This window comes from Glossina fuscipes, unplaced genomic scaffold (genome assembly GCF_014805625.2).
Source record: "Glossina fuscipes isolate IAEA_lab_2018 unplaced genomic scaffold, Yale_Gfus_2 2, whole genome shotgun sequence".
NCBI classification, from domain to species: Eukaryota; Metazoa; Arthropoda; class Insecta; order Diptera; family Glossinidae; genus Glossina; species Glossina fuscipes.
The window spans coordinates 32,517,168-32,542,479 of NW_023998416.1; the positions used below are offsets into that span (position 1 = coordinate 32,517,168).

Consider the following 25,312-nt stretch of genomic DNA (forward strand, 5'->3'; position numbering starts at 1 on the left):
GTATATATATATATATCAAGCAAATAAAAACGAAACATCAACTGTGTATGTATTTTGATCTTGACGCCACATATAAACACACATGTGGAGAGTTACACAACAAAAATGTGGGAATCGGCACAGCTGGACATAAACCACACATCATCCGCAATAGTGTAGCAAACTACTGTGCAATGTGTTGGCTGACTAAGTAAGTGAGCGAATGAGTGAATGACTGAGGTGAGAGTGATTTATATCGCCGTAAAATTGTTTAAGGAACCCAGAAAACAAATGAAATAGACACATACGCACACATAGCCAGCCATATTCACCATATAAAAACATTTACAATTAACACACACAAGTCATAAATGAGAGAATGAGGAACAAATCCGACAGTCTGGGTGACCTTAAGGAAACGTTCCTATCATACAATATATATATATATATATATATATATATATATATATGTATGTGCATGACGGGGAGTTTTCATAAGATGAGATTGAGATAAATGCGTGACTTGGTGTAAGGCACGCGTTTTACATGACAATTTCACAAAGTTAAAATTTTATATTCATTCGTTGTGTTATCGTTACCGTTACCGTTGCCGTTGCTTTAATACTAAACATAAGGGCCTACTATGTCATTTCATATACGGTGGCATATTTCTATTCATTACACAATTATATCAAATACTGGTGATCTGCAGAGAGTCCACCAACATGAGCACCACTGTACCGCACCACCATTACTAATATTAAGCCCACGTTTGTTCATTTCTTTTTTTTATTTTTATTTTTCTGTTTCTATATTTTTTGCTATGAAAAATGACATGAAACTGATATTGTATGTTTATCAGAAAGATTATAAGGGCTTGCATCAGGCGACATAATAGCACCCTTTCATGCGAAAGGAAGGATACATGATTATAGTGCTGCAAGTCTGACACCGTCCGTGTCCGTGTTTGTGTTTCAACAATCAAGCGGGGATTTTCATTAATTGCCTACAAATGCGCATGTGCTCAAGCAACTAAACATTATGAAACCACCACAACATCAAGCACTCCCAAGCAAACAAAAGCATAATATAATGTAACTTTTCTATGCACATGTGTTTTCATTTGTTATTAAAATGTGTGTTAATATCATTAGACCGACACAATAAACAATATAACGATTGTGACTACAAAAATAAAATAAACAAAAACAGCAACAATAAGTAAAATCAACACATCATCACAGCAAATATTTGACAATATCACAGTTTATTGTATAATGTCAGTCAGTCAGTTAGACTACTGGCAGCCGTTACCGGCTCAATTTAATCCTAATCCCTGCATATAAACGAGCAATTGATCGCATGCTATGTACGCTCATGTATGCAATTATTTCAATGACGACGACAACTTGATTACGGTATATAAGATTAGATCATCAACACATCGTAAATGCATATTTCATGTAGTTTATGGCGGCTAATAATTATGACAATTGTGAATAAACTCTACTGGAAGGATAATAAACAACAATGTTTGCTAATTTATTTTATATTAAATTTTGTGTTTTTCCTTTTTTTCGTTTTTTTAAATTTTAAAACGAAAAAAATTGAATGAAAAGACCATAACAGCTTTTAATAAACGCTGAGCCATCAAATGTGTTTATTATATTTGGCTCGTGGTTAATTCGAAAACTGTGGGATTTTCAATTACTCGTTAGAGACTTTAATCAAATAAATGAACAAGGGGTTGTGGATTTGAGTGCAGAACACTTCACAGAAATAATAGAAAATTTACGAAACAGACAGAATTGTCTAACGGTAACGAGTTCCGCCCGATATCAAACTTCATAATTTTTGATCAGCATCCAATTTTGAATCGATTTGAGCATATCTGTCTGTCCGTTTGCTGTACACATTCTCCTAGGCGTAAGAATGAAGCTACCGGCTTTAAAAGTATCGCATTGGACGTCCCTCCAAGGACGCTGATATTAAAAATTAGCTAAATCTATTGAAGTACACGCCTACAGTACTACGTAAACTGAGAATACCTTTGTTTTCAGAGCGAAAAATAATTGGCCTTGTGGTCATTGCTCAGAAATCGCGCCAGATGACCCAGACCATTGTGAAGGGACTTCGACATGAGCTCAATCTGTACTTCCGAAGATGAAGTGCAATTTCTTATAGACAAAAATATTTTGTTAGTGCGCCGTTCACGCCGGTGATTTCATTGTGAAATCCTTGTTTTCGGCAAAAGAAACCGAGTTGTGACAATCGATGGATTGGCTACTGGATTAAGACATCCGTTTATTTTGTATAAAAAAGTTGGTCTTATAAGGCGAGCAGAACAGAGTTTTTGAAAAAATAATTTCAAAATACCCGACCTCAACGGTAAGTTCGACAAATAATATACAAAAAAATTTTACCTTAAAGGCTTTTTGATTATTACTGTTTTCTCCATAAGTCCATAAACTTTCTCGGATTTTTCATTATTAATCTGATGAACTAATTTCATCTTTATACGCGTGAGTGCCAAGTCACTAGACTAGCGCTATATGTGCTAGTCTGTCCGTCCGCCATTTGTTATTAAAGTCGCAAAAATGCGAAAGAGAGAAGTCCAAAGCTAGCATATGTGTTTATTAAAGAACTTGCTGGAACCCCAAACATCGAGCAATACTTTTTTTATGATAAAATGCTGAACACGTTAACAAAATGTTAAGGGTTTCTATATACTTAGGCTTGAAGTCTTCACAAAATTAAGCTTATAGAAAATCAAACCATGATTTCTTCGTTTTATTCAACCAGTTCATGGTCATATGGTACGCAGAACAGAACAGGATTAGGCCTTTCATAGAGATCAAAGGTGGCATAACAATTTCCTTCAGTCCATCTATATTTCTATGTAGAAATATTAGAACAAACTCATGATACTTTTCCGTTCAATAAAAAATCTCTTAGACTACCTAAGATGTTTATTAGATTTCGAAGCATTCTTACTTATTTTCAGCCTAGTTTATCGGCATACTTGCGTGGGTTTTTTTTGATGCGAAGATCACTGATGAATAAATGAAGTTTGAAGTATTTAAAACGAGTAAAAAAGGGATGATACACCGTTTTCTTTAATACGGTTAGTCATATAACGACTGAACACAAGAAACCAAACCATACAGACAGACAGACAATGTTAGATCAATGTAAGAAGGGATTCCGAATCGACCGGTAAAATAAAAAATGGGTCTATCTCAAGTCCTTCGGGGTGTTGCATACAGCCGCACATACTTGATATAACTTTACACTACAAGCGATGTAGGGTATAAAAACGCCATCGCAAAACTATAGAATCTGACACTTAGAGTATAGCGCAAGGAAGAGAGAGATGTCTGAATATGTAGAACAGAAGAAAAACAAGGCAATGAAAAGAAAAGTGAAATCCAGTCTCACATGTAGACGTTTATTTGAATATGAATAAAAATTCTGAGTGTGTGAGTATCTGTGCTTAGGTATGTTCGCCTTCCTTGTATTGAAAGTAACCGCTGCAAGCAAATATTTTCCCAAGAATAAAAACGCACTAAAACCTTATGTGTACCTTTCGTTCAAATGTGTAACATCTGGTCGGCGTGCATGTGCTTGTACCTTATGGATTCATGTTCAGAGCAACTTGTTTAATTATTTTTTACATTTTAAATTATGTAAATTGTACTAATTTTGTAACGTATTTCTTTGCTTTGTCGTGTTTTCTTTTACCGATAGTAACAACTTCAAGTCATGCTTAGGTGAACACGAGCAGAGTAATTTTGAAGGACATATGTCATCCTTATAAAAAGTATTTCACCATTTCTTACCATTATCACCGCGTTTACTTTTATCGTTTATGCCATGGCTTGAGGAACCACCCGCCAATCCTTTAAATGGAGAGGTTCCAGGAGGAGGAGGATTATCACTATCTTGTTGATGCTGATCGTGTAACTGATGCTCGTGGGGAGTTTTGGGTCGACAATCAACAATGATTTCTTCACCAAGTGCTATATCACGATTTGCTTCATACCACAGCTAAAAATAGTAATCCGAAGATAAAGGTAAGATTTGAAAAAAGAAAGAAGAATTCTTTCACAATTCTACGACAACTTACACATCCTCCTATAAAATAACTCTTTAAATTAGTTTCCTTTTCCCCATCGACCGTCGCTGCAGAACGTATTTTCTTTAGCAGGTTTAATACCTCTGTTGAAGGTTTTAATAAGTTCCGTAAGTGAGGTGGCATTGTAATAATCTGAAAAAAATCCCAAAAAAGTTTATTAACAAAACGTAACTTTGTGTATGTATCATTCTATGATTTCGTGTTGTCGGATATCCTCTAATAATCATAGCTGTTGATAAGTGGAAATTTTTCTCTTAGAGAAATTGTTATCTTAAACATACACGCTTTGCTTTTCAATATAAATTTTCTCATTTGGGTTGACGCGACTGTCATCCACATCATCCGATAGAAGGTTGCAATATCAGATCATTTGCGATCAAGAAGAAGAGAAAGAAGAAGACATAAACGATACTGGTGCAGACGAAGAAACCATATCAACTAGATCGCATTGAACGTGCTCACTTAAACCGGAACAAGTCGAGAGTAATGCATAAGTCGTCTAAGTTGAAGCAGAAGTCCATCAACAAATTATTTTCATCCTAAATATTCTAATTTTGTATTGCTTTCTTCTTTCGCTCTTTGTTATGCAACTATGTAATAAATACACGTATTTTGAAATCTAGTTCCCTCGTAAGGGTCGCCCTAAGGCAAATAATAAATCTAGGTAAAGTCGATTTTGCGAATTTATCCACAAGGAGCTCTTTCTACGAAGTCAAATAGTTAATCAAGTTTATTGCCTATGATTTCACATTAAACAAAACAACTTAGGGCAGAAGGCATTCTTTAATGGCTCGCTGACTACTTTCAAAGGGAAAATCGCGTATCAGAAAGGCGTAGAAGAAATTTCTTTAAATACGATTAATTATATTATATTTAAATGATTACGAAAATATTTTGCCCGACTTTGCAACTTCCCTTATACTTTGAACAAGGTGGTATCTTAGATTCACCTCAAGGTCATATAACGATAAGAACACAAATGGGGAAAGTAAATGTAGACCACGAATTTCTCCATATTAAGATAAACAGTTAAGTTAATAAACCAGTCAAGTTGGTGTTTACATAAACAAAATGTTCAGTTTAAAGACTAGAAGCAAAAAGATGAAGAATTAACTGGTAAAGGTGTACAATTTTCACAAGATATTCTATGCAAATTGCTGACTCAAAAAGAAAAATGCACAATTTTCGTTCCTTAGTGTGTGCTCCAAACATTATCAAGCATTCCGCGAGATATTTCGCGGTCAAGCACAAAAACAACTCCAGTTCAAATAGAAAAATTATTAAATTTAAGTTGCGCTATGGTGAAACTATCCTGAACAAGTAAGATCGCTATAATCGGGCAAGACCAACCATTAAGCGACACACACCATTTCGTTCAATATAATTCTTCATTTGTTGTCGTGGTAATATACCAAAAATTATGCCATCTTTACTAGGGCAGTGTTTATGTGGAAGAGGACTCAAAACCTGAACTAATGTGATTAGGACAAAATAACTTTTCCTTCCAAAGATCTTGCTATTCACCTAAAGATTGAACTTTGCTGCCATGCAAACGCTTACTTCTCCCAATAACACTTATATGTGGTGCGGTCCAAACAATATTTTGGTGTAATTAAGTTTTATGTCAAATTATATTAGAACAGACAACAATTTTAGTTATATAATACTAAGAAATTGATCATATTATCAAATAAAGGCTCACTTTTTGCTGCAACAGCTAAGTAGTAGAGTGTTCAAGAAATTCTTTATTACCATTTTAGTATTCCAAAACAGTAGGAAGTTTTGTCGAGAAATTTTGAAATTTGCAATCAATTTTCAAGGGCTCTCGGCGTTGCGTCAAAACACTTATTTGTATAAAGAATTTCGCCAAAATATTTTAAAACGATGCCACTTGTGGGTTGAACTCAATAATATCGAATCTTCTTAAGTTATACGTTCCCACGAACTTAATAAATTGTAAACCGGCAAAAAGCGTCAGCAGTAGGAAAAGTCAAGGGAAGTCTACACAAAAGCTAACTAAAATTCCAAGAGAATATAAGATAGAGGGCACGAAGTTGGTTCTCAAAGCTTAGCAGGGTATATCGCTGAAATCACTAAAAAGTATATTCATCCGCCAATATTACGCTGCATTAGCCGTATCACTTATAACCTCAACGGCCAAATATGTTTTTTGCTCTTCCTCAGCTTTTTGAACAATCATCGCCTTGAACGTAATACATAAATAAATATTCACCAGCAATTTAATCCTGTTTTGATTCTAGCGTAATTTTGCTGTTTTCACTTAAAAACGCCAGGACCTTATGTTAATAAAACTGTTTACATTATGACTTTTGCTCTCTCGAAATATGAAAAGAAAAGAAAGTGCAAATGTTACCCGTCAACCTAAGCAAAAAAATTAATGCAGACATTTTATTAACATTAGCAACATTTTAAATGAATTCATTTAACTTAAAGATGCAGATAAGATCTCTTTTGTATTAGCCGTAAGAGGTTTGCAAATAATTTTTGCATTCTTTTAAGTGTTTTGGCGTCCTCTAGTGTTCAGTGGAAGCAAAACGCTATTAACAGTAGTTCTGAAGTAACATAGCGGTGCAAAACTTAACTGTAACAGTGCACTGTTAGGTTTTACAATGCAAACGAAGACAATACAAACAATTATATAAATTTAACAGAAGAGTAATTCTTTCGCATTTTCTTGCATGAAACTAACTGCGCGGGAATATAAGGGAAAGTTTTGCAAGCAATTGTCGCAGGGCTTTGCAACGAAATTTTTGAAGGAAATTTCAAATTTTTAAAGGAAATGTCGTTGCTAGAAGTTCGATTCGTTGCGCAAATTCATTTTTATTATTTCTATAAATATTCAGCTTTGTTGTCCATAGTTATTTTCCTATTCCCTGCAATTTCCTATTTCCTATTGTCCCATTGTTAACCAGCTGTCACGATCCAGCAAAAGCGGTCTTTAAATTAAGCAGAAAAAGTCACGTTTCACGCAAATGACTTCTTTTGTCATAGAATTCAACCTATTCAAACTGAACTAAAGTCAAGTGCCCACTTCAAAGGGATAACTTCTTCTAAAGCTTAAAGGTAGTTCCTCCATGTGTAGGAGCTACAGTTCTCTTTTCAACCTCTTCATATTGCTAGTTAAACTATTCCTTAGAAAGCAAGGGCAAATTGTTCAACTTTCCAATCGCATTGATTGAAAGCATGACACGATACCCGTTTTTCTTTTTTTTATGTATCAGTTGGTTTACATGATTGTATGTTGTTCGCTATATTCAATCACTCACAATTGCAGTCCTGCGAGGTGGTTACTGTTTCGGGCTTTGGCTTAAAATGTTGAAAAAGAGCGCAGACTGTCACATATAGAAAATATATTGAAAAGTATTGTCGTCAATTAATCATATCATCGGACTTTGAATGAGAAAAAAGAAAACTCAAGTGTTTATAAAAATTAAATAAAATTCTGTTCACTTTTTGTTTAACGAAAGACGATTTTATATACGTGTGGCACAATTTATTTACAAGAGCCCACTCAACGCAACCACACCACACATTTTTAACAAATTTCAACGCTGGGCATGGACGCCGCAGTAAAAACTACGGTTTTAATAAAAAACAAATGCGTTTAAGAGCAATTATAAGAAAGAGATTTTTGCTGTTATTCTTCTTTTTAGATTTTTCTCATGTATAAAATCTGTTTTTATTGCGATTTGTTTTTTTTTGTATATACAAAAAAAAAAAGATTTTGCTTCAATAATTCAATTTCTGGAGCGTGCATATGTACACGGAACACTTAATATAAGAACAGTGCATAGAACACAGTACCAACCTATATGGCGAGAGAAAGAGAGACAGCGAGAAAGCTGAAATATTATTATAGCAACAACAACAGCGGGATATTTAATTTATTTAAAAAAAGGAGAAAAAAAAAAAAAAACAGCAGCAGCAAAAAGCAAAATTCATCATCATTCTTCACCTTTTAACTCGGTAATAATAACAGAAAAACCGACGTTTTTCCAAATGACTTGTTAGATAAGTGTTACAGCGGTAACAGAGCAAAGTAGAAGAAGTATGAGAGTGCGTGCGTTTATGCATCTATGCATTTAGATGTGTGCGTATATGTATGTACATGTTTTTGAATGAAGTGGTAATATACGTACATGTATTAAAGCAAATGTGAATGTTTCGTATGCATATAAAGTCACTCTCTTCAATGGTCACTGAGGCTTATAAATGAATGACTGAATAAATGAATGAATGAATGAATGAATGAATGAAGAAGACTACCTAGAAAATGAAGTTTCAAGCCTTTTTAGCTTTGCAGTTTATGTATTTATTTATTTAGTTTTTTTTTTTCTTTTGATTTTTTACTGATTGTAAAGGATTTTCTGTTATTATTTTACACTCCAGTTAATATAAACGAGACGAGACGTCTTCTTCAATTCATCACAAGCTTATTAACAGCACATACATTAAACAAATTCAAGCACATTACGTTAGCAGCAACTACTACCACTACTACTACCCTTGACAATTTACGGGTTAATTGTTCTCTTAAAAAAAAAACGAAAAAGAGAAGAAAACCTTTTAAAAATTCATCCAAAGCTAATGAATTGCATACACAAACCCAGCGGTTCTTCGCCTCCTGCCTTCGTACTTGTAGTGGCCATAAAAGACAACCGAAATTCAAGATAAGCAAAAAAAAAAAAAGAAAAATTGTTTTTATTTGTCAATTTACACGAAACATATCCCTCATGTACATATATGCAGGGATTTCATCGAAAACATTTTTAAATTCCTCTTATTAGCTAACTGTAAAATCGTTAGAGTCAAGTAAAGGAGTTATCTTTAGTAATCACATTCTACTCCCTAGAGTTATTTCAAACAAATTTTTTCCCTTTAATTTTTTCTTAGCTCGTACTATTGGGTTGTAAATCCTTACCTTATTTGGCCCTTGCAATAGCATTCTTTGTCTTTTATTCCTTAATTGTTGTTGTAATTCTTCTTCTCATGAATTATTGCATGTTTTTTTCTTCTATTTGTCGCTTCTTTGTATTTTAATATCTTACACGCATTTGTGGCTTCTATGTATTTAATTGTTCGTGTCATTTTTAACAAGATATTGTCGTAGAAGAACCCAACTTTCCAACTTTCAATTATCTTTTCATTCATTTATCATAATTTTGTTGATATGTTTCTATGCGAAAATAACGTTTGCTTAGGTTCAAGATGCAAGGGACATTCACGCAAGGGTTAAACTATAAAATTAATTATTTTTATTGCAAATTGTAGCACATTTTACATTAAAAAAAAAAGATGGGAAATAATGATGCTTTCTTCAAAGGAACTCTGAGAAAGTGTTTATTGCCGGTTAATAATTGACAAGAGGGCATAAGCGAACAGCCCTCAATAACTTTGTAGTACGAGTCACTCAAATTGTAAGAATAGATGAGCTGTTCCTAACTTAAGTTGCTTGTTATACTCAAAATAACTTTCTTCAATAATCAGACTTCAGACCGTCTTCTTTTCTTTGCAAGAAAGCAGGAGAGAGCGAGCAATATGCAAAAATTTATCAATTGAAAGTTTCTTCCTCGTTCTTTTACGGCATTTCAAAAGCCTCTTTTAGCATGCTATACGAACACAAGGTCATCATTTTTCCGCTACATTTTCCGAACTTTCGTCTTATATGAATACGTGTTATATGGCGATCTATTGCGCTCAAGTGATGAAATGTGCAGAAAATCGTAGGATTGCCTTTTAAATTTCCGCCAATGTTAGTCGGTTGACCCATTTGCGATTACAATATACATATGTGATGAACCGCATTTCGATTATTAACCTTCTGTAACAAGTATATTTGAAATAAAGTTGGATTTTATCAGAAGACGGAAGGTATTTATTTTTACACCTATTAAATATTAATTAGTTTCACTGGCTATCTTCTTACCTTTACTTATATCTAAAAACTTAATTTTACTTATGTCTATTGTTAACTTGAACATGTAATCGTTCATGCAATGTTTATCTGCACATTTTCATTATCAATGTCTACCCAAATATCAATTCAGGTGGTTCTCATTGAACTAACAGATACCCACTAAAAAAAATTTCTGTTATTGTTTTGAACTTTAATGCAAACGCTTTACTACACATTTTTGAAACTGATTCTATTAAGAAAAAAACTGACTGACTTCGGGGTCATGAGAGACTGAGTACCCTTCGGCACAGTACCATCCAGCAAGTATTGTAGAAATGTTTTTAGTTTTAAATATTCACACGAGATAGTTCTGCACTGGATAGTCGAACTTTAGCTTGCATCGTATCTGGCATCTAAGACATAAAATTGCACTCTATACAAATGCACATGTCGTGTAAGGGTACATCAAGTTTCTGCGAAAGTATGCCACGTCGAGAAGGACTCCAGAAGGTGAACTCCCCAGCCATTATACCGATTGATTGAAAATCACCTTGTGAATCGGTCCAAGTTTGTCTGTCTACACCTTCTGCTGCCTTATTTTGATGAAATATGGTAGACAGACGTGTTTTTGCCCAAGGACCGATGCTTTCGAAAATAGTTCGAATCGCATGACGTTTTCGATCACTTTCCATATAGCGCCTTATTTTCCAAAGTCGTTATGTGAGCAACTGTAGAATGCTGTAGGGTATTTCATGGTGAATCGCGACTCATTATAACCTTTTTACTTGTGACTACTAAATCGTCGTAAAACTAGACGAACCGAACGAAAAATCTGTTGTCGTTGAAACATGACTTGTCTAATATCTTCAGACCTAACCATTGCTCATCTTGTTTTTCTGTCAATTACTTTTTAAGACAACTTTGCAGAATTTTAGAAAAGCATTTTATAAGAAATTCGATTAAATTTCTGTTGTAAAATAAAGAACAAATAATTGCAAGCACTCGCCTATGCATATTGATGGCAAAAGTTGCTCGATAGCAGAAAAGCAAAAAGCATTTTGCAAAAAAAGAAAAACATTTATGTGATAATTTTATTCTTTCTATAAATTTTTAATCCTTTCGCATCTGCACGAAATGTTCGCGTAGATCATATTACTTATACATACATACATATAAGTCTTTAATAATTTGCAATAGTCGTAGTATTTATGTAATTTAATCTCTTTATTGTTGCATAAAAGTAAAATTTATCCCAAAATCGCATATGCAATGCATAAGTAAAACATTTGCTGCTGAAAATTTTTGGGTGAAAATCTCAAAAAAAAGGAAAACCTCCTCTTTATTAGTGAAAAATTAAATGATTGGGAAAATATTTAATTAAAAGATTTGATACGAGGACGAGGACGAGTACGGGGACGGGGAAAGAAACTCTTCAGTTTGTTTGACTGACAAATCAATAAGAAAATTAACGCCAGCCATCCAGGCAGATTTTAACTACCACCACGATGAACTGCAACTGCCCGTGAAAGGATAATCCGCAAGCAAAAGGCAACAAAATTGTAATAGAGAGGAATAATAAAAAAAAAAAAAAAAAAAGAAAAACAGTAAACTCATCATCTCTCTGCTATATATATTTGCGAAGTCTCTAACATATTGCTACGTTATGTTACCCTCTTTATCATTGTGCTGAAACCAGACCAGAGCTAATTTACTTTACACGCATACATAACGCAATCTAACAGAAGACAAGGAAGAACAAATAACGGAAGCAAATAAGCGCAAATCCACAAAGTGTCCCTTAAATGAGGCTTAAATTCGCTGTATATAGATAATTCCAATTAGGGCCTCGTTGTCACACTCTACCCTAGGCGCTCTACATAAACTGTCATCTGTGCCTCCGAGTACGAATTGACAGACACATCGACAGACAATCCAATCAATAGAATAAAAAAAAAAAAAAAAAAAAAAAAAATTAAAACTAAGGCTCAGGTAATTTTGATATTTTGGATTATTCTTCATACTATGTTTATATAAATGTGTGTGCGTGTGTATGTGTGCATGTGTACATAACCGGGAAACACTCGAACTTGTGTTTGTGTACAAATCGTAAAAGCAAGTTTGTTTTTACCGTTTGTTGATATTTCATCCATACATTCCTAACTGACATATCTCTGCGGAGATATCTTTTACTTTTCCTTTCCTATTATTGTTATTATTATTTTATTTCATTATTGTTTCGCTTCTCTAAAAAGTGAATCTCAAGTTCCGTTTGGTGTGAAACGTTCACTATTTCAATTGCAAAAATAAATATTAGTTTTCTTATTGTATTCGTATCGCAAAACAAGGTATTATCTCGTATACGTCAAAAGTAAAAAAAAAAAAAAAAAAAAAGGTGCAAAGAAAACTCATTTTCATTGCTTGTATGTGTAAGGCAGACAATTTTGTTATGGTTTTTATTTAAATCCTCTCGAACAATAAAAATGTGTTAAATTTAAAATAAAAAAAAAATAAAAATATAAAAAAAAAAAAAAACAGAAAGACAAACAAGAACAACTAATAAGAAAAGATATTCAAAATTTTGTATATTGTTAATAAAATCCATAGAAAAACGAGTAAAATATATCACCTAATCCTTATATTCAGATAAGCTTAAGATGATCTCTCATGTCTTGTTTTTATTCCTTTTGTTTTCTCTTTATTATTACATTTATTGTATCAATTGGCCAAACAATTTTCCACATATGCGTTATCTGTATGTATATATGTACGTGATATCAAATAATCAAGTATATTAGTATTGAAAACACGAAACCAGTTTTCTTCCTTTCCATCGAAATCTGAGATAACTTGTTTCAGCCGTAGCTCTGGCTAGTTTCTGGCCAGCGCGAAGAAGTGTTAGAAGTGTTAGCAAAACAAATCATTTTAATATGCAATCTTTCACTAAGGAACACAGAACACAGACAACAACATCCATATAGTTTCACGCAGATAATGCGAATGTGTTAGTCCACCGGAAAGTTCTGTTCGTTCCGATTGCATATTTGGCTTCCACTTTTTGTCACTGAATGTATGCAAATTGACTTAGCAAATGAACTAAAGCGAAGATGATTTCGGGTAGCATTGAGTGAAACGCGATCGTGTACTCGTGGCCATGGTAAAGTTCGTTTACGCCATTGGGTTTTGTACTAATTCCAAGAAGGGAGAAATGCGACTGATGCGTGCAGAAATTAATTGAAAGTGTTCCTGATAGAAATTGCAAAGGATGGCTCGAAAAATTTCAAATTACTTTTAGAATTTTTGTATTGAGGAACATTATTGTCATTGCATTCGAGATAGGCGATAAGAACATACCTGTTGTTAGTCAATACTACCTACACGTGATTAAACCACAATGTTTACAATACTTATGTTTAGCTTTTTTTCGCTCCGTTCGTTTGTAATATGAAAGCAAAGTTTATAATTACAGCTTGAAAATTTGATCCAAAATATTAGAATGCGTTTTAAATACTTTTCATTTAAGTCTTTTCGTTGAAACGACGGTTACGCTCTTAGCTCGATAGTTGATGTAAATCTTTACATTAAGGTTGGATGCATCATTGGAAATGTAGTGTAAATTAGTTCGGAGGTTCGGTAAGTTTTTAAAATCACACAGTTTCCAAAAAATTTCTCTGTTGTTGTTGCATACGCGATTCTTTAATTTAGATATGATAATAAGGCATCACTGACACGGCATGGCATTCTCAAGCCATAGTTGCATACGCTTAACCACCAGCCGACTTTCGCAATATGAGTTTAGTTTTTTGATAAGAGATAAGTTTATGTTCAACACGGAAGGACGGATGAACAAATATACAGATTTGTCATTGCCCATACGAAAGATATAACCATGTTCTGTAAATCCATCTTTTCGATGGCTGCCCTGTCAATGAAAATTTAGAAAAAAGACTAAAAGTTCGCTCATATAATCGTATTTGACGGAGTAATCCTTCTTTCTTCTGCGCCCAATAACGAGCAATTGTAACATAGGCTCATAACATCGCACGATGATCTAATATTTACCAAAGCTAATTAAAATTGATTCGCTGGAAGGCTTGCAGTTACAATATCTTTTCAACTGGTTGTGTATTAGCCGGAACTACTAATTATCCAGCACATTGTAGTGAGAAAATGTTAAGGGGGGGAAAGAAGGTCCCTACGGAAAGTGAGGTAGCTGATGGGGACTAATTTTAGCTTTAAATAGTCTTTGAAAATGCTTCTAGCAGGATCTGGCGGGTAGCTATAGTTTGCCAACTCGGGATATAAATACAAGTTTTCCCTAGTCTTAGTTTTAGGTAATCCTTCAAAACACTATATTTTGCTCAATATCTTTTAGAGACTGTAAATTAAGAGTACACATCCTAACTGCCACACCCTTGCTTTTTAAAAGGTCTTGCGACTGGTCAGTACAAGCGGAAAAAGAAATCTGTTATGCTTGCAACTTTTTAAGACGCACACATTAAGCTGCGGCAAATATCGTTTCTTTCTCTTTCCTTTTTTCTTTTTAGCTAAAGCCTGTCTGTCCTATGGATGACTGAATGATTGGTTATGTATTTTAACAAAAAACAGTTCTTCTTTAAAGATAATGTGAAAGCAAAGGCAAGAAATAGCTATACGACATAGGCCAGATATAGTATCTTTCCTTTGCCATGTCCGTCCGTCTGTCTATCATTTGAATTTTCGCAACTGCGGAAGTTACGATAGATATATAAAGCTCGGCGTATTTATCCGGTTTTAAATGTTCCTCGTCAAGATTAAAGGCGTGTGTACTACGCCCCAAAAACCCAAACAACACAAAAAAAAAAATCAAACTTTTTACAAAATTTTTCGACATACTTTTCAGGGCATGATTTAGATACTGAAATGGAAGAGAGAAGAAAGCAAGTTTTCCTTTCTTCCATGCTGTAAAGATTGGCTTATTTCTCAAAGTTTTTCTCTTCTATATATATACATTTTTTTTTAATACTAATTTCTGTACTTACATCCCAGACGTTCGTTTCGTCTGCATGTCCGCTTACAGCAAACGGGCCGAATCGTGTTCCACGTCTTAAATGTACTTTGGTATAAACACCATTTTCTCGTGGTTCCAAATCACAGATAGGTTGTAAACGGGCTACGCACAGCAACAGGCGTTCAGCCTGTAATTTACTATTTAATAAGTGTTCCACCTGAGAGTGGGAAACAACAGCGGCAGGGGCATGACTCGGTAATGATGTATTGACTAGGGGAACGTTCGGTGGTTGCGTTGAGTTCTCAAACGACAATCGCCCTCGGGGTGAAGTACTAGGACGACAGCCGTTCGGCAGCGGGGGCGGTGGCGGTTGATAGGGTAAATCGGAATTATTGGGAAAGTTTAAGGTATGCAATGGGTTCGTCGCACTCAAATTATGAGGGAATTGTCTAAACGCTCCCAATTCGTAGTCCTCGGTGCTGCTGCCTATAAAAGAAAAGCAGAAAAGAATAACGTAAGAAGAGGAAGAACTTGAAATAGAAAAATTTGCATTAAATTAAGAATGAAAGCATTTCTCTCCAGAAAATTAAATAAATATCTATTGAATCTTCGCTTGGAAAATATCGTAACAGGGCATAAAAGAAACCGCCAGATAAATAATTGAATCTTACAGCACAAGCATAGGCAAACAAACAATGAATTTGTTTCGAGTGTTCGAAACACAAAACACAAAAATTCACACATTTTAACGCAAACTGTAAGCTAAACTGTAATAATTGAAAGCAAAATTCAACGCACAACCGTTTTTGTGGCAATATTAGCGCCGAATTAGGCCAAAATAAGACAATTTAGGTAAAATTTCAAGAAAAACAAAAAGAGAAAAGGCAAAGCAAATGCCTTATGTGTATATATAATCTACGGTTCCGACATTTTTATGCACATTTGGTTAAATAAAAACATCCTTTCAAACGAAATAAGACAACACAATTTCTTACATAATCTTGCGAAAGATTATATATTTTACAATAAATTAGAAAACATACACAAAGATAACAAAAGATAACCATGTGAAAGTTTCAAAGGTGCTCACTTGACGTTTTTGTTTTTGTTTTTGTTTTTTTTTTTGTTTATTTATTGTGTTGTCTATCATTGGTTTCGCTAGCTTGAAAAGCAAACGCTTGTCAATTACTTGATAAACCTCTAGCAACATTGTGACGCAAAAGCACTTTATATCTCTATCCTTTATTTAGAAGGCACAACAATAACTTCAAAAAAATAAAAAAAAAAAATTAAAAAAATAGAAATATCAATCTATTATGTACGTTAGTAAGTGATTGTCATTTTTGAAGATACTTTGTGAATGCGATTTGATGGACACCTCAAGCGATAAGATGCCAATTTTGTCTTTAATTTATTGTCTTGATTGCAGCCGATAATGCAAAGCATTTCCGTATAAAAAGATATATAAAAATTTGATAAATATTTTCAACCTTCGTTATCGTTCACACACAGTTATTTGAACTGTATTGTCCCCTAAGCCCTCATTACAGAGTAAATTGTACACTTGATAGTAGATAATTCTCCGATTGCTAAAGAATGTGTCACGCACTAGAATTAGCTTACACTTGTTTACTCTTCACACTAATTTGCTACTAGGGCTCCATGTTTTCTCTTTCAGTAGTAAATATAAATATATATGTATAAAGTATATCGATGATATAGAAAATTGAAGTTTGGCACACGGAAGACAAATTTTACTGAAGAGTTTGCAGCAGAGCAGGACAAAGTAGAGATTTTGTGAATGAATTCAAAATCCTGGAAGACTTGAAATAAACTGGCTTTCTATTAGACTAACTGCATGCCTGTCTGTCGGTCCATCCGCTCGTCTTGTCCTCTTTCAAGCCACCTTGTTGCAAGTTCTATCAAAAGCACTTTCAACTAATTTCTACACTCATCTGCAGCACTTCCTTCTTCATCGTCTGCCATTCACACGTCGCCCAATGGACATCCTATTGCGGTGGATCCTTTTGAGGTAATTTTCGAAAACTTGTCAACACTTGTCGGCCTCAACCTGACGGATGATCGTTTTCAAAGCGTGAAAAGTTCGAGGACATACGTGTATATGTAAAGACACATTTACATGAAATATGTGTAGCATTGCGTAGAATCAAACCCCATTAACTCATACGCGGCACTTTATTCTATAACATCGTGTGTTATAGATATTATATAGTAGAAAATACAATCATAATTATTTTGTCCCAACCGGACAGAACAACGATGTCCGCTATATGCTAGGATGAAGTATTTTACGCAGTCACAAATGACGAAATATATAGCATTGAATGCATTGAAAAAATACTTTTATTGTTCTAAGGGAATTTGATGAAGGCAGGCCAAGACCAAATCGAATTTTTATTTTTTTTTTGAACTTTTATATGTCTTTCCTTAATTGTCAACTTGCAAATAGAAATCCAAATTCATTTCATGTGTAGAATAGAATTACGTAAGTATCTTTGTAAACGAAACAGTTGTGCTTTGTTTTGCTAAATGTTTCAAATACATCGAAATTGAAAACCCCATCAAGCACATAAATTTTTCGGCTATCGGAATAGCGAAATCGATTTGGATGGATGTATGTGCGTTTCATCTGCTCACACGCACAATTACGATCTTAAAAGTGTTAGGTTGTTAGGGAAGTGATTCCGTGAGACAATTTTTTTACACTGGATAAATATATTATTATGAACGATGGAATTCGATATATGTAACCTCTCGGCTCTCAGATCTTACGGAGATCGGTGGTCCCCGTCTTCTTTGGAAGAAGAAACATTGTCTTAAATTTGTTTCCTATCCATTTTAACTTAGTCTAAAGTTCTAATTTTTTCCTTAACTTTTTTCTTAGCATCTTTCAATAATCGTTCAACTGCAAAAATGAGCAAAGTCGGTCCTTCGCTAAGTAAGAAGCTGATTGTTTTTTCGCCCTTTTCCAAATATTAGACTCAACATTTCTGGTTAGTTTATACAATTGACACATTGGGTATAGCTTCTTGATAGGTATTAAGAAATTAAGACTAGAAAGTCTTGCGTTTATTAATAATACATATATACAAATACTGTTTCTTCTGAATGAATTATCCATTTTATCGATTGAATTTCCAAATCGTTTCGTATATAAAAAATAGCAGTAAGTTTGGTTTGGGACTGAAAGCAGCCATATTTTTTAGAAAACTATATGATTGAAGCTGTGGCTTACCTCCGTTCGATACCTATTTAGTTGCAATCTTTACTTAAACATGTTCAACTAAACAACGTATTACTTGCAAATGAGAATAGTTTTAAAGAACTAGTTGCAATATATCGAACATATATTGATAAAATGGTAATTTTAGTTCGTTCTTAACGGCTGAATTTCTTTCAATGCCAAGCATCTGCTTATGTGAAGAATACCAATATGATATTCTTTTCATTACATGCATATAATGTATGTATGATGTATTTATTCATTTTGAAAATGTTAATTTTCGCGAACAACAGTTTCAAGCAATTACGAAAAACGTTCCAATTTCGATGAATCGTCAAACCGAATAACATGAAATCTCTGTCAATTGTCAATCGCCGTTTTAGCAAAAAAGTTTACTTTGGTTGTGACGAAAAACTTTTAATTGCCTGACGAATAAAATAAAGTTTTAATTGACGTTATATATATATATTTATTATATATTTATATTTATATATTTATTATCATATATATATATTTATTTATTTATTATTTATATAGATATTATTGTAAAAGTGCGCACTCTTTCAATGTCCTTTGAAGCTATTTCTGCCCACAAGTCAAGTATATATGTACAAATATCTGATTATATAATACGACTAATTGATTTTTATAGTTTCGATCCGTTTGACTGCGGAATATCTAACTGTTTTGCAACAAATTCCCATAGATTGTTATATAACATAGTGTAACAATGTATAAATGCTTCGGAAAATTTGATATTGAATAAAAGCGAAACTTTCTCAAATGCTTTTGAAAACTTTGTAATGGAATGCATTTCGCAATAATTTTTCGAATGCAAACATTTCGGTTTTCGTCCTTCGAACCAAGTCAAAGTCAAGTTATTTAACAAAACTACGAAAACTTTATCTCTAATCTTTCTAATATTGATATCAGTTATTTTGCTTAGGGAAACCCGTAAGAGTAGTCCAGGTGGCAAATCGACTAATTCCACTTTTTCATTTTTTCCTTACGTAATGATGTTAAAGCTTTTAACAAAGTATCAAAGTTTTCTTTTAATATTCTTCTGGTCAGATTTTGGCTTTGTTTATGTTGCGACGAATAGTCAACGTGACTACAATCAACATGTTACATATGTGTAATAAAGCACTGTTCCGATGCAAAACGGTGCAAAATTTGAGAATCTTATCAAACAACAACGCGAATAAGATTAGTAAAAACGGGGGACGCCAGCAATTATATTTCTTCGACTGACATCATCCTAACGGGCATCTGTGTCACATCTTATGTGAATATTTTCAATAGTTGATAAGCTTGTGTGGTTTCATGCGATAATTGCATTTTAGTCCTCGCAAGGTAGTCCTCGGATTACTTTTTTTCAGTTTCGCAAAGTACCATAAAGAAGTCAGACAAATGAGGCTGTTGCCAACATGTGTTGCATTTCTGCCGAAAATGTCTCGAAGAACCAATGCGGTGTGAGAAGATGCATTATCGCTATGCAAACATTTATAATGATGATAAGGAAACTCTTCTACCGAAGACATGACGGTCAAATTCTACTCTTGTCAATTCAGTCTGGTCCGGCGGAAGAAAGTCATAATAAATCAAATTCCGAACATTAAAGAAAATCTTGTAGTAGGATTTTTTAAACACAATTTTTTAAAGGAAAATATGAATAATGAAAAGCACTAATAAATGTGAGGACTGATTCCCTTATTCTTTTGCTAATCCGTATATTTGGCAGGTTTTGAATCTTTTTAAGATAAGGAAATGAAATTTGCCGCAAAGATTCTTTGATCAATTACGAAACCGCGGCTAAAAAATGGGTGCGATCTGCTCACGTGTACGCCGACAAAAAAAACTGAAACCACCTCGGAGAACTGCGACTATTCTCAACTATTCTTCTATAATTTGCAATTCCATGAAAATATTTCTGCAAAACTATAAGCTAAGGGTCTATAGGGTACTATAGGGTATTATAAAATCTTAAGAGGAAGTCAGCTGGGTGATCGTCTATGCAGCTCAATAAATTCACATAAAATGAATTTATTCACTCAACTATCTGACAAAGAGAATCTGTTCTAAAATAGAGGGATTTTAATAAATTTTTCTTCACTATATAAAAATGTTAAATTTTAATATATCGTCGCCTCACATGGAAAATCTTTAATTAGTAAAAGGTAGCATGAGAAGAGGTACTTACTCTAAATATAAAATAAAGAGCAAGTTCAGAATAGAGAATAGATAACTGCTCTCTACAAAAGCCCAAACAGATTTATATCGGTATTTATATATACTTATAAAATCAATCGATAAAATCGATCGTAATGTTTTTTTAGGTAACTCTTATATGGGCGTTATTTCGTTAAATTCAAAAAATAAATTCACTTCACTTCATGCCAATATGGTGGTAGGGAACAGTATGCCCCTTGCTTTGCTTTAATTTCATTTTTCGCTGAATCATCGCCACTTCTATAATCTCTATTCATAGCATTTGGTTGCTAAACTATATTTGTTATAGACTAGCATTTGTAAACTAGCATCTGGAATATTGCGGTTGTAACGTTAAAAACGTTTCTATTAGCTACAATAATAAAATCTACGATTTTGAGGTTGGAAGAATTTTCAAATGCAAATAATTAATGAATGATGAATCAATTGCCTTATCAAGGACAAGAACTGCAGACACGTAACTGCAATTTGAAGGAAAAAAAAATGTAGAAAAATTCATATTCCAGTTACCGATCGATTCAATATCATCTTCTGAATTGATCTACGCTTGCTTCTCCGTCTGCCCTAATTAGTTTGTTGTGTTGTGTTCGCCCTGCAGGCCGCAGTTTTTGAGATATTTGCTTTTGAAAGTTGTTTGGATCAGACTGCTTCTTCAACCACTTGTCATATAATGCCTCGTTTTAAAAAGTCGTTATGTAAATTGTACTTGTAAAATGCACATAAGTTTTAAACATCTGATGGATTCATGAATAACTGTAATTGCTTTTAGAAGCCATGTTTTGCAGTTTCGCGCGAATATTATGTTCCAGAAAAGCGATTCCTCTCCTACGCTTCCGCTAAAGTATTTTTCAATATTTTGAGGACTGAAATCTTAGAATTCTGCCAAGTCGAATTTTGTGATTCAGAAGAGTATAAATAATATATAAAAGTCAGCGGACTGCGGGATTGACTAACTTTTCGGATTTACTTAGTTTATGTTTCGTTTTGCAACAAGGAAAACTACTGCACTTTGTATACTCGATAAGCCTGTGGGATTCGTTTAATTAAACCTCAACGGTGATGTGCAGACTTTAATTACTAGAACGACATCTATTTCATATTTCATATAGATTTTTTTACACATACGCACACAATAGAGTACTATCAATCCTTTCATCCGCCAATAAGTATGTGTTTGGGAACCAAACGGATTTATTTTGTCCAATTTTTCTGATAAACGCACGACTGTCATTTAACATTTACTTTAGCGTAGATTATTTTGTAAGATAGGTTTCTCCAGTCTTCAAAACTAGCGTGTGCTTATTCTAAAGGAATTGCTACACAAAATCCATAATACATACATTTCCACATCGGTAAAAGTACGTTTGTATTCATTTACCTTAAGGCGAAGCTGGACTGCCTATAACTTTGCATAAATGCATTTAAACCGTAACATTTCTTGTTATATGATTATAGCTCTGAATACTTGTTCCAAATTTTAATTTGAAACAAAAAGTTTTGAGATATTCTCCTATCGGGAAGTTTATATCAGTTTGTATTTTCTTGGTGGAGCAATGTCAAAGCTGATACGTACCCTTCCTTTAACGGATGGTATAAAAGTTCATGTGCACTGATTCAGCTTAGGCTTGAAGGCAGCCTGAACTGATTGATCAGAAATATACAAAGCGTAATAGAATGAATTGAAAGTTTGCAAACTGCTTCCCCGCTTAAATGCGGTCACAAAATCCGTCAAGGTTATTATAAACCGGCTTTGATTTAGCAGTCCTGTTCTCTACGGCCCCTTTACTTCCCAAAATAAAGTTCCTTTAAATTTATTCGATAATTTGAGGGACGGATAAGCCGCCCATTTTCCAGTTGTGAAAGCTTGAATAATTAATTACAACAAAACATTCGAGAGTTTGTTGAAGATTTTCCTGAAATTTTTAGTTATTGTAATTTATTATACAATATGTCGGAATCTCGATTGTTACAACCTCAATGAAGAGTGGTTATCATTTAAGCACTTTGTGTGAATATACGCGTTCTATGTCAGAGTGGAATGTCTATAATATGTCCTTAAAGCACATCCTGTATGAATATTGTGTATTTCCGAGATATTCGACTGAGACGACGGGTAGCTAAACCGACATATACCTCGTTCTGCTTCCAGCTTCCAAAAGAGTCGTCATTAAGAAACGCTACAAAAAATCACAAAAATTACTGGCTTCTACGATCAGGACTAGAGGAAGGTAATTTGATATTCATTCCTTTGGGCTGAGAAGGTCCTATTTTGGAAATTAATCAGCCATTCGGTGCTCAGGCGAGCGTTACTTTCAAGCTTTATAAAACATTAGTTCATAGGCCGTCGCAAGTTTGTCATTTTTTCGCTCAACACAGCCATAGTTACTTATGCTTGTAAGAAACAATTTTTTCATTTAGGTACATTTTATGCTAATATTTTTTGTAATATGTTTATGAAAGGAGTTAACAGGCAATGTGACAATGTCTTCCATACCTGAGACAGCGTAACGATCGAAAATCATAATTAATCCACTTAATCCACTAAAATGTTCAGTTGATTCTCTAAATCAATGTCAATGTCACCAGGATATATTTATTTATGTATACATATGTACGTACATATAGATATTAATATTTGTTTTCCATATTTGATGTAAAAGAAAAAAGTCGAGTATTTTTTACTCTTTTTTTTCATTTCATTTCATTTTTTGCTTTTCTTTCTTTTTTTTTCATTTGTTTGTTATTATTATTATTGTAATTTTCACTATAACTTCTTTACGCACATATTTTCTTATCTATTTATATATTCATAGGTAGTTAGTTATTCCGTTATTATAATAATTTTAGATTGATTGACGCTTTTTTAACAATGTAAATTTTTATTTGAATAAAATTTAATAGAAAACGGAAGTTGAGTCGCGTCTTTAACCGTCAAAAACTGTAAATAAACTGAATCAGCAGCACTGGCGACCGCAACTCACCGTACTGTTTGTCGTAAGCGTACGCAAGGAGATGTGTACGTATCTCGTCTGTTAATACTGATGATGATGACGTTAATTATGATGATGACGATGATGATGATGATGATGATGATGATGTTAATGTTGATGTTGATGCTGTTATGCATGTATATGTGCATGTATGAATGATTATATTAGTGCTATGCCTCGATATGCATAAACAATATTACGAACTTGTATACGCGTGGATAATGTAATGTCGTCGCGACAGAGAATATTTAAAAATGATTCTTCTTCTTGTGCTGTGCTGTGTATTTTTGTCCGTTTGTCGTCGTTTTGTGCAAAAATATCTCAGCGATAAAAACAAAAACAACACAAAACAAAAAAAAAAAAAAAAAAATGTATATATCTGTGCGAATGAATGAATTGAATGAATGTTTGTTTTTATATTTACAGAAAAATGGAGAAATGTTGTGTTCGTACGTTGATTGTGCCGTAGCTGTGGCTGTTTGGTTGGCTGGTTGGTTGGTTAGATATTATATCGTTGATAGCATAGGATGGATAATGTTAATAATGGTAAAAATGAGATGGTTGTTGCATCGGTAGAAATGTAAGCATCTTCCCTGCAGACATACGCACACATGCATATGTATATACCTATATATATATGCTATAGAGACAACAATAAAACAAATAGGAGTGAAGTGGTATGCATTTACGATGATAATATGGTGGTGGATTCTCTTTGCTATATTGCAGAGTTGCGTAAGTGTTCGTGTCTTTCTTTACATATATATATATATATTATGTGCATGCTTTTAAGGACATTTTTCAGTTATCTGCAGTTCTGGTGTCCGTGTATTCACGCATACGTTTATATATGCAATCATTTTGATATATAACATAAAGTACTATATATTCAATTCAATCGACATTCAGCACACACAGTAGGGGTTGAAATGTCTTCTTCCAAACACTTTTAAATTTTTTTTTTTTCTTTTTTTTTTAAAGGTATGAGTTCTTTCCCAACTCGCACTGTTTGAATTCGTTAACAATTTTACATTTTCCCTGAAAAGTTCAATCATCAAAAATGTAGTGCCAGAATAAATCGAAAATATATTTAATAACTCGCGCTCGTATTTTCATTTATCGTAATTTAAGTTGAATATCGTGTGCGGTCTGTCTTATCATTAAACAAAAACTATTTGATTTACTAAAACGATTGCCACTAGCAGGCTATTCGCGTTTATAAACTGTCCCGTTTACTTAGCAAAAGATGTATAATAAACATATATGCATATATGTATGAGAAATTCACTTCACTAGCCTTGCTTCTTGATTTTTCTTCTTGTTCTTCTTCTTCTTCTTCTATGCCTAACCAAGCACATAGTTTTGTGGTCTTTGGTCTGGTATGTCTCGGCTATTTTCTCAATATGTTGTGCTTTTGCGCCGTTTCAAAACCAACACTACAAAAAAAAAAAATTAAAAAAAAAAAAGCAAAAACAAAAGCAAAACACAATCTATGTCACTTTACGAAGACCCTTAAGGTTGTTGCTGTGTTATCTACAGAAAATACCAGGAATGTACTTTTTTGCTTCAGAACGAAAGCAATGTGATGTTGAGAAAAAACCACAAGCAACTATAGTTTGAACATGAGTTGAGTCACTCACCTTTCTTATGTATATATATATATATATATACATATACATTTATATATATAAACACACACTTTCCCTGAGCTCCTACTTGCGTTATTTTGTCGACCGAGCAGACCTAGTATGCCTTAGGGTAGGCTACAACTCATTCATCCGCTTCTGATTGAAATGCTATTAAATCGACAGAAAAAAAAGGAAAAATGTTT

The 25,312-nt window shown here is 33.7% G+C and overlaps 1 protein-coding gene across 2 annotated transcripts in view; it reads right to left on the reverse strand.

Annotated features, from left to right (window-relative positions):
* The window catches only part of LOC119633533 (transcription factor hamlet-like), a 69,510-nt gene that overhangs the window by 21,516 nt on the left and 22,682 nt on the right, over nt 1–25,312 (reverse strand). The window contains exons 1-4 of one of the 2 annotated variants that reach the window (XM_038027135.1): nt 22,986–23,150; nt 15,050–15,504; nt 4,106–4,246; nt 3,819–4,026 (exon numbers count right to left, since the gene is read on the reverse strand). In XM_038027135.1, coding sequence (XP_037883063.1) covers nt 3,819–4,026; nt 4,106–4,246; nt 15,050–15,504; nt 22,986–23,013 — 832 coding nt within the window. In that variant the 5' untranslated portion in view covers nt 23,014–23,150. Of the gene's footprint in view, nt 1–3,818; nt 4,027–4,105; nt 4,247–15,049; nt 15,505–22,985; nt 23,151–25,312 lie in introns of those variants that run through there. The other variant, XM_038027134.1, reaches the window with a different exon arrangement.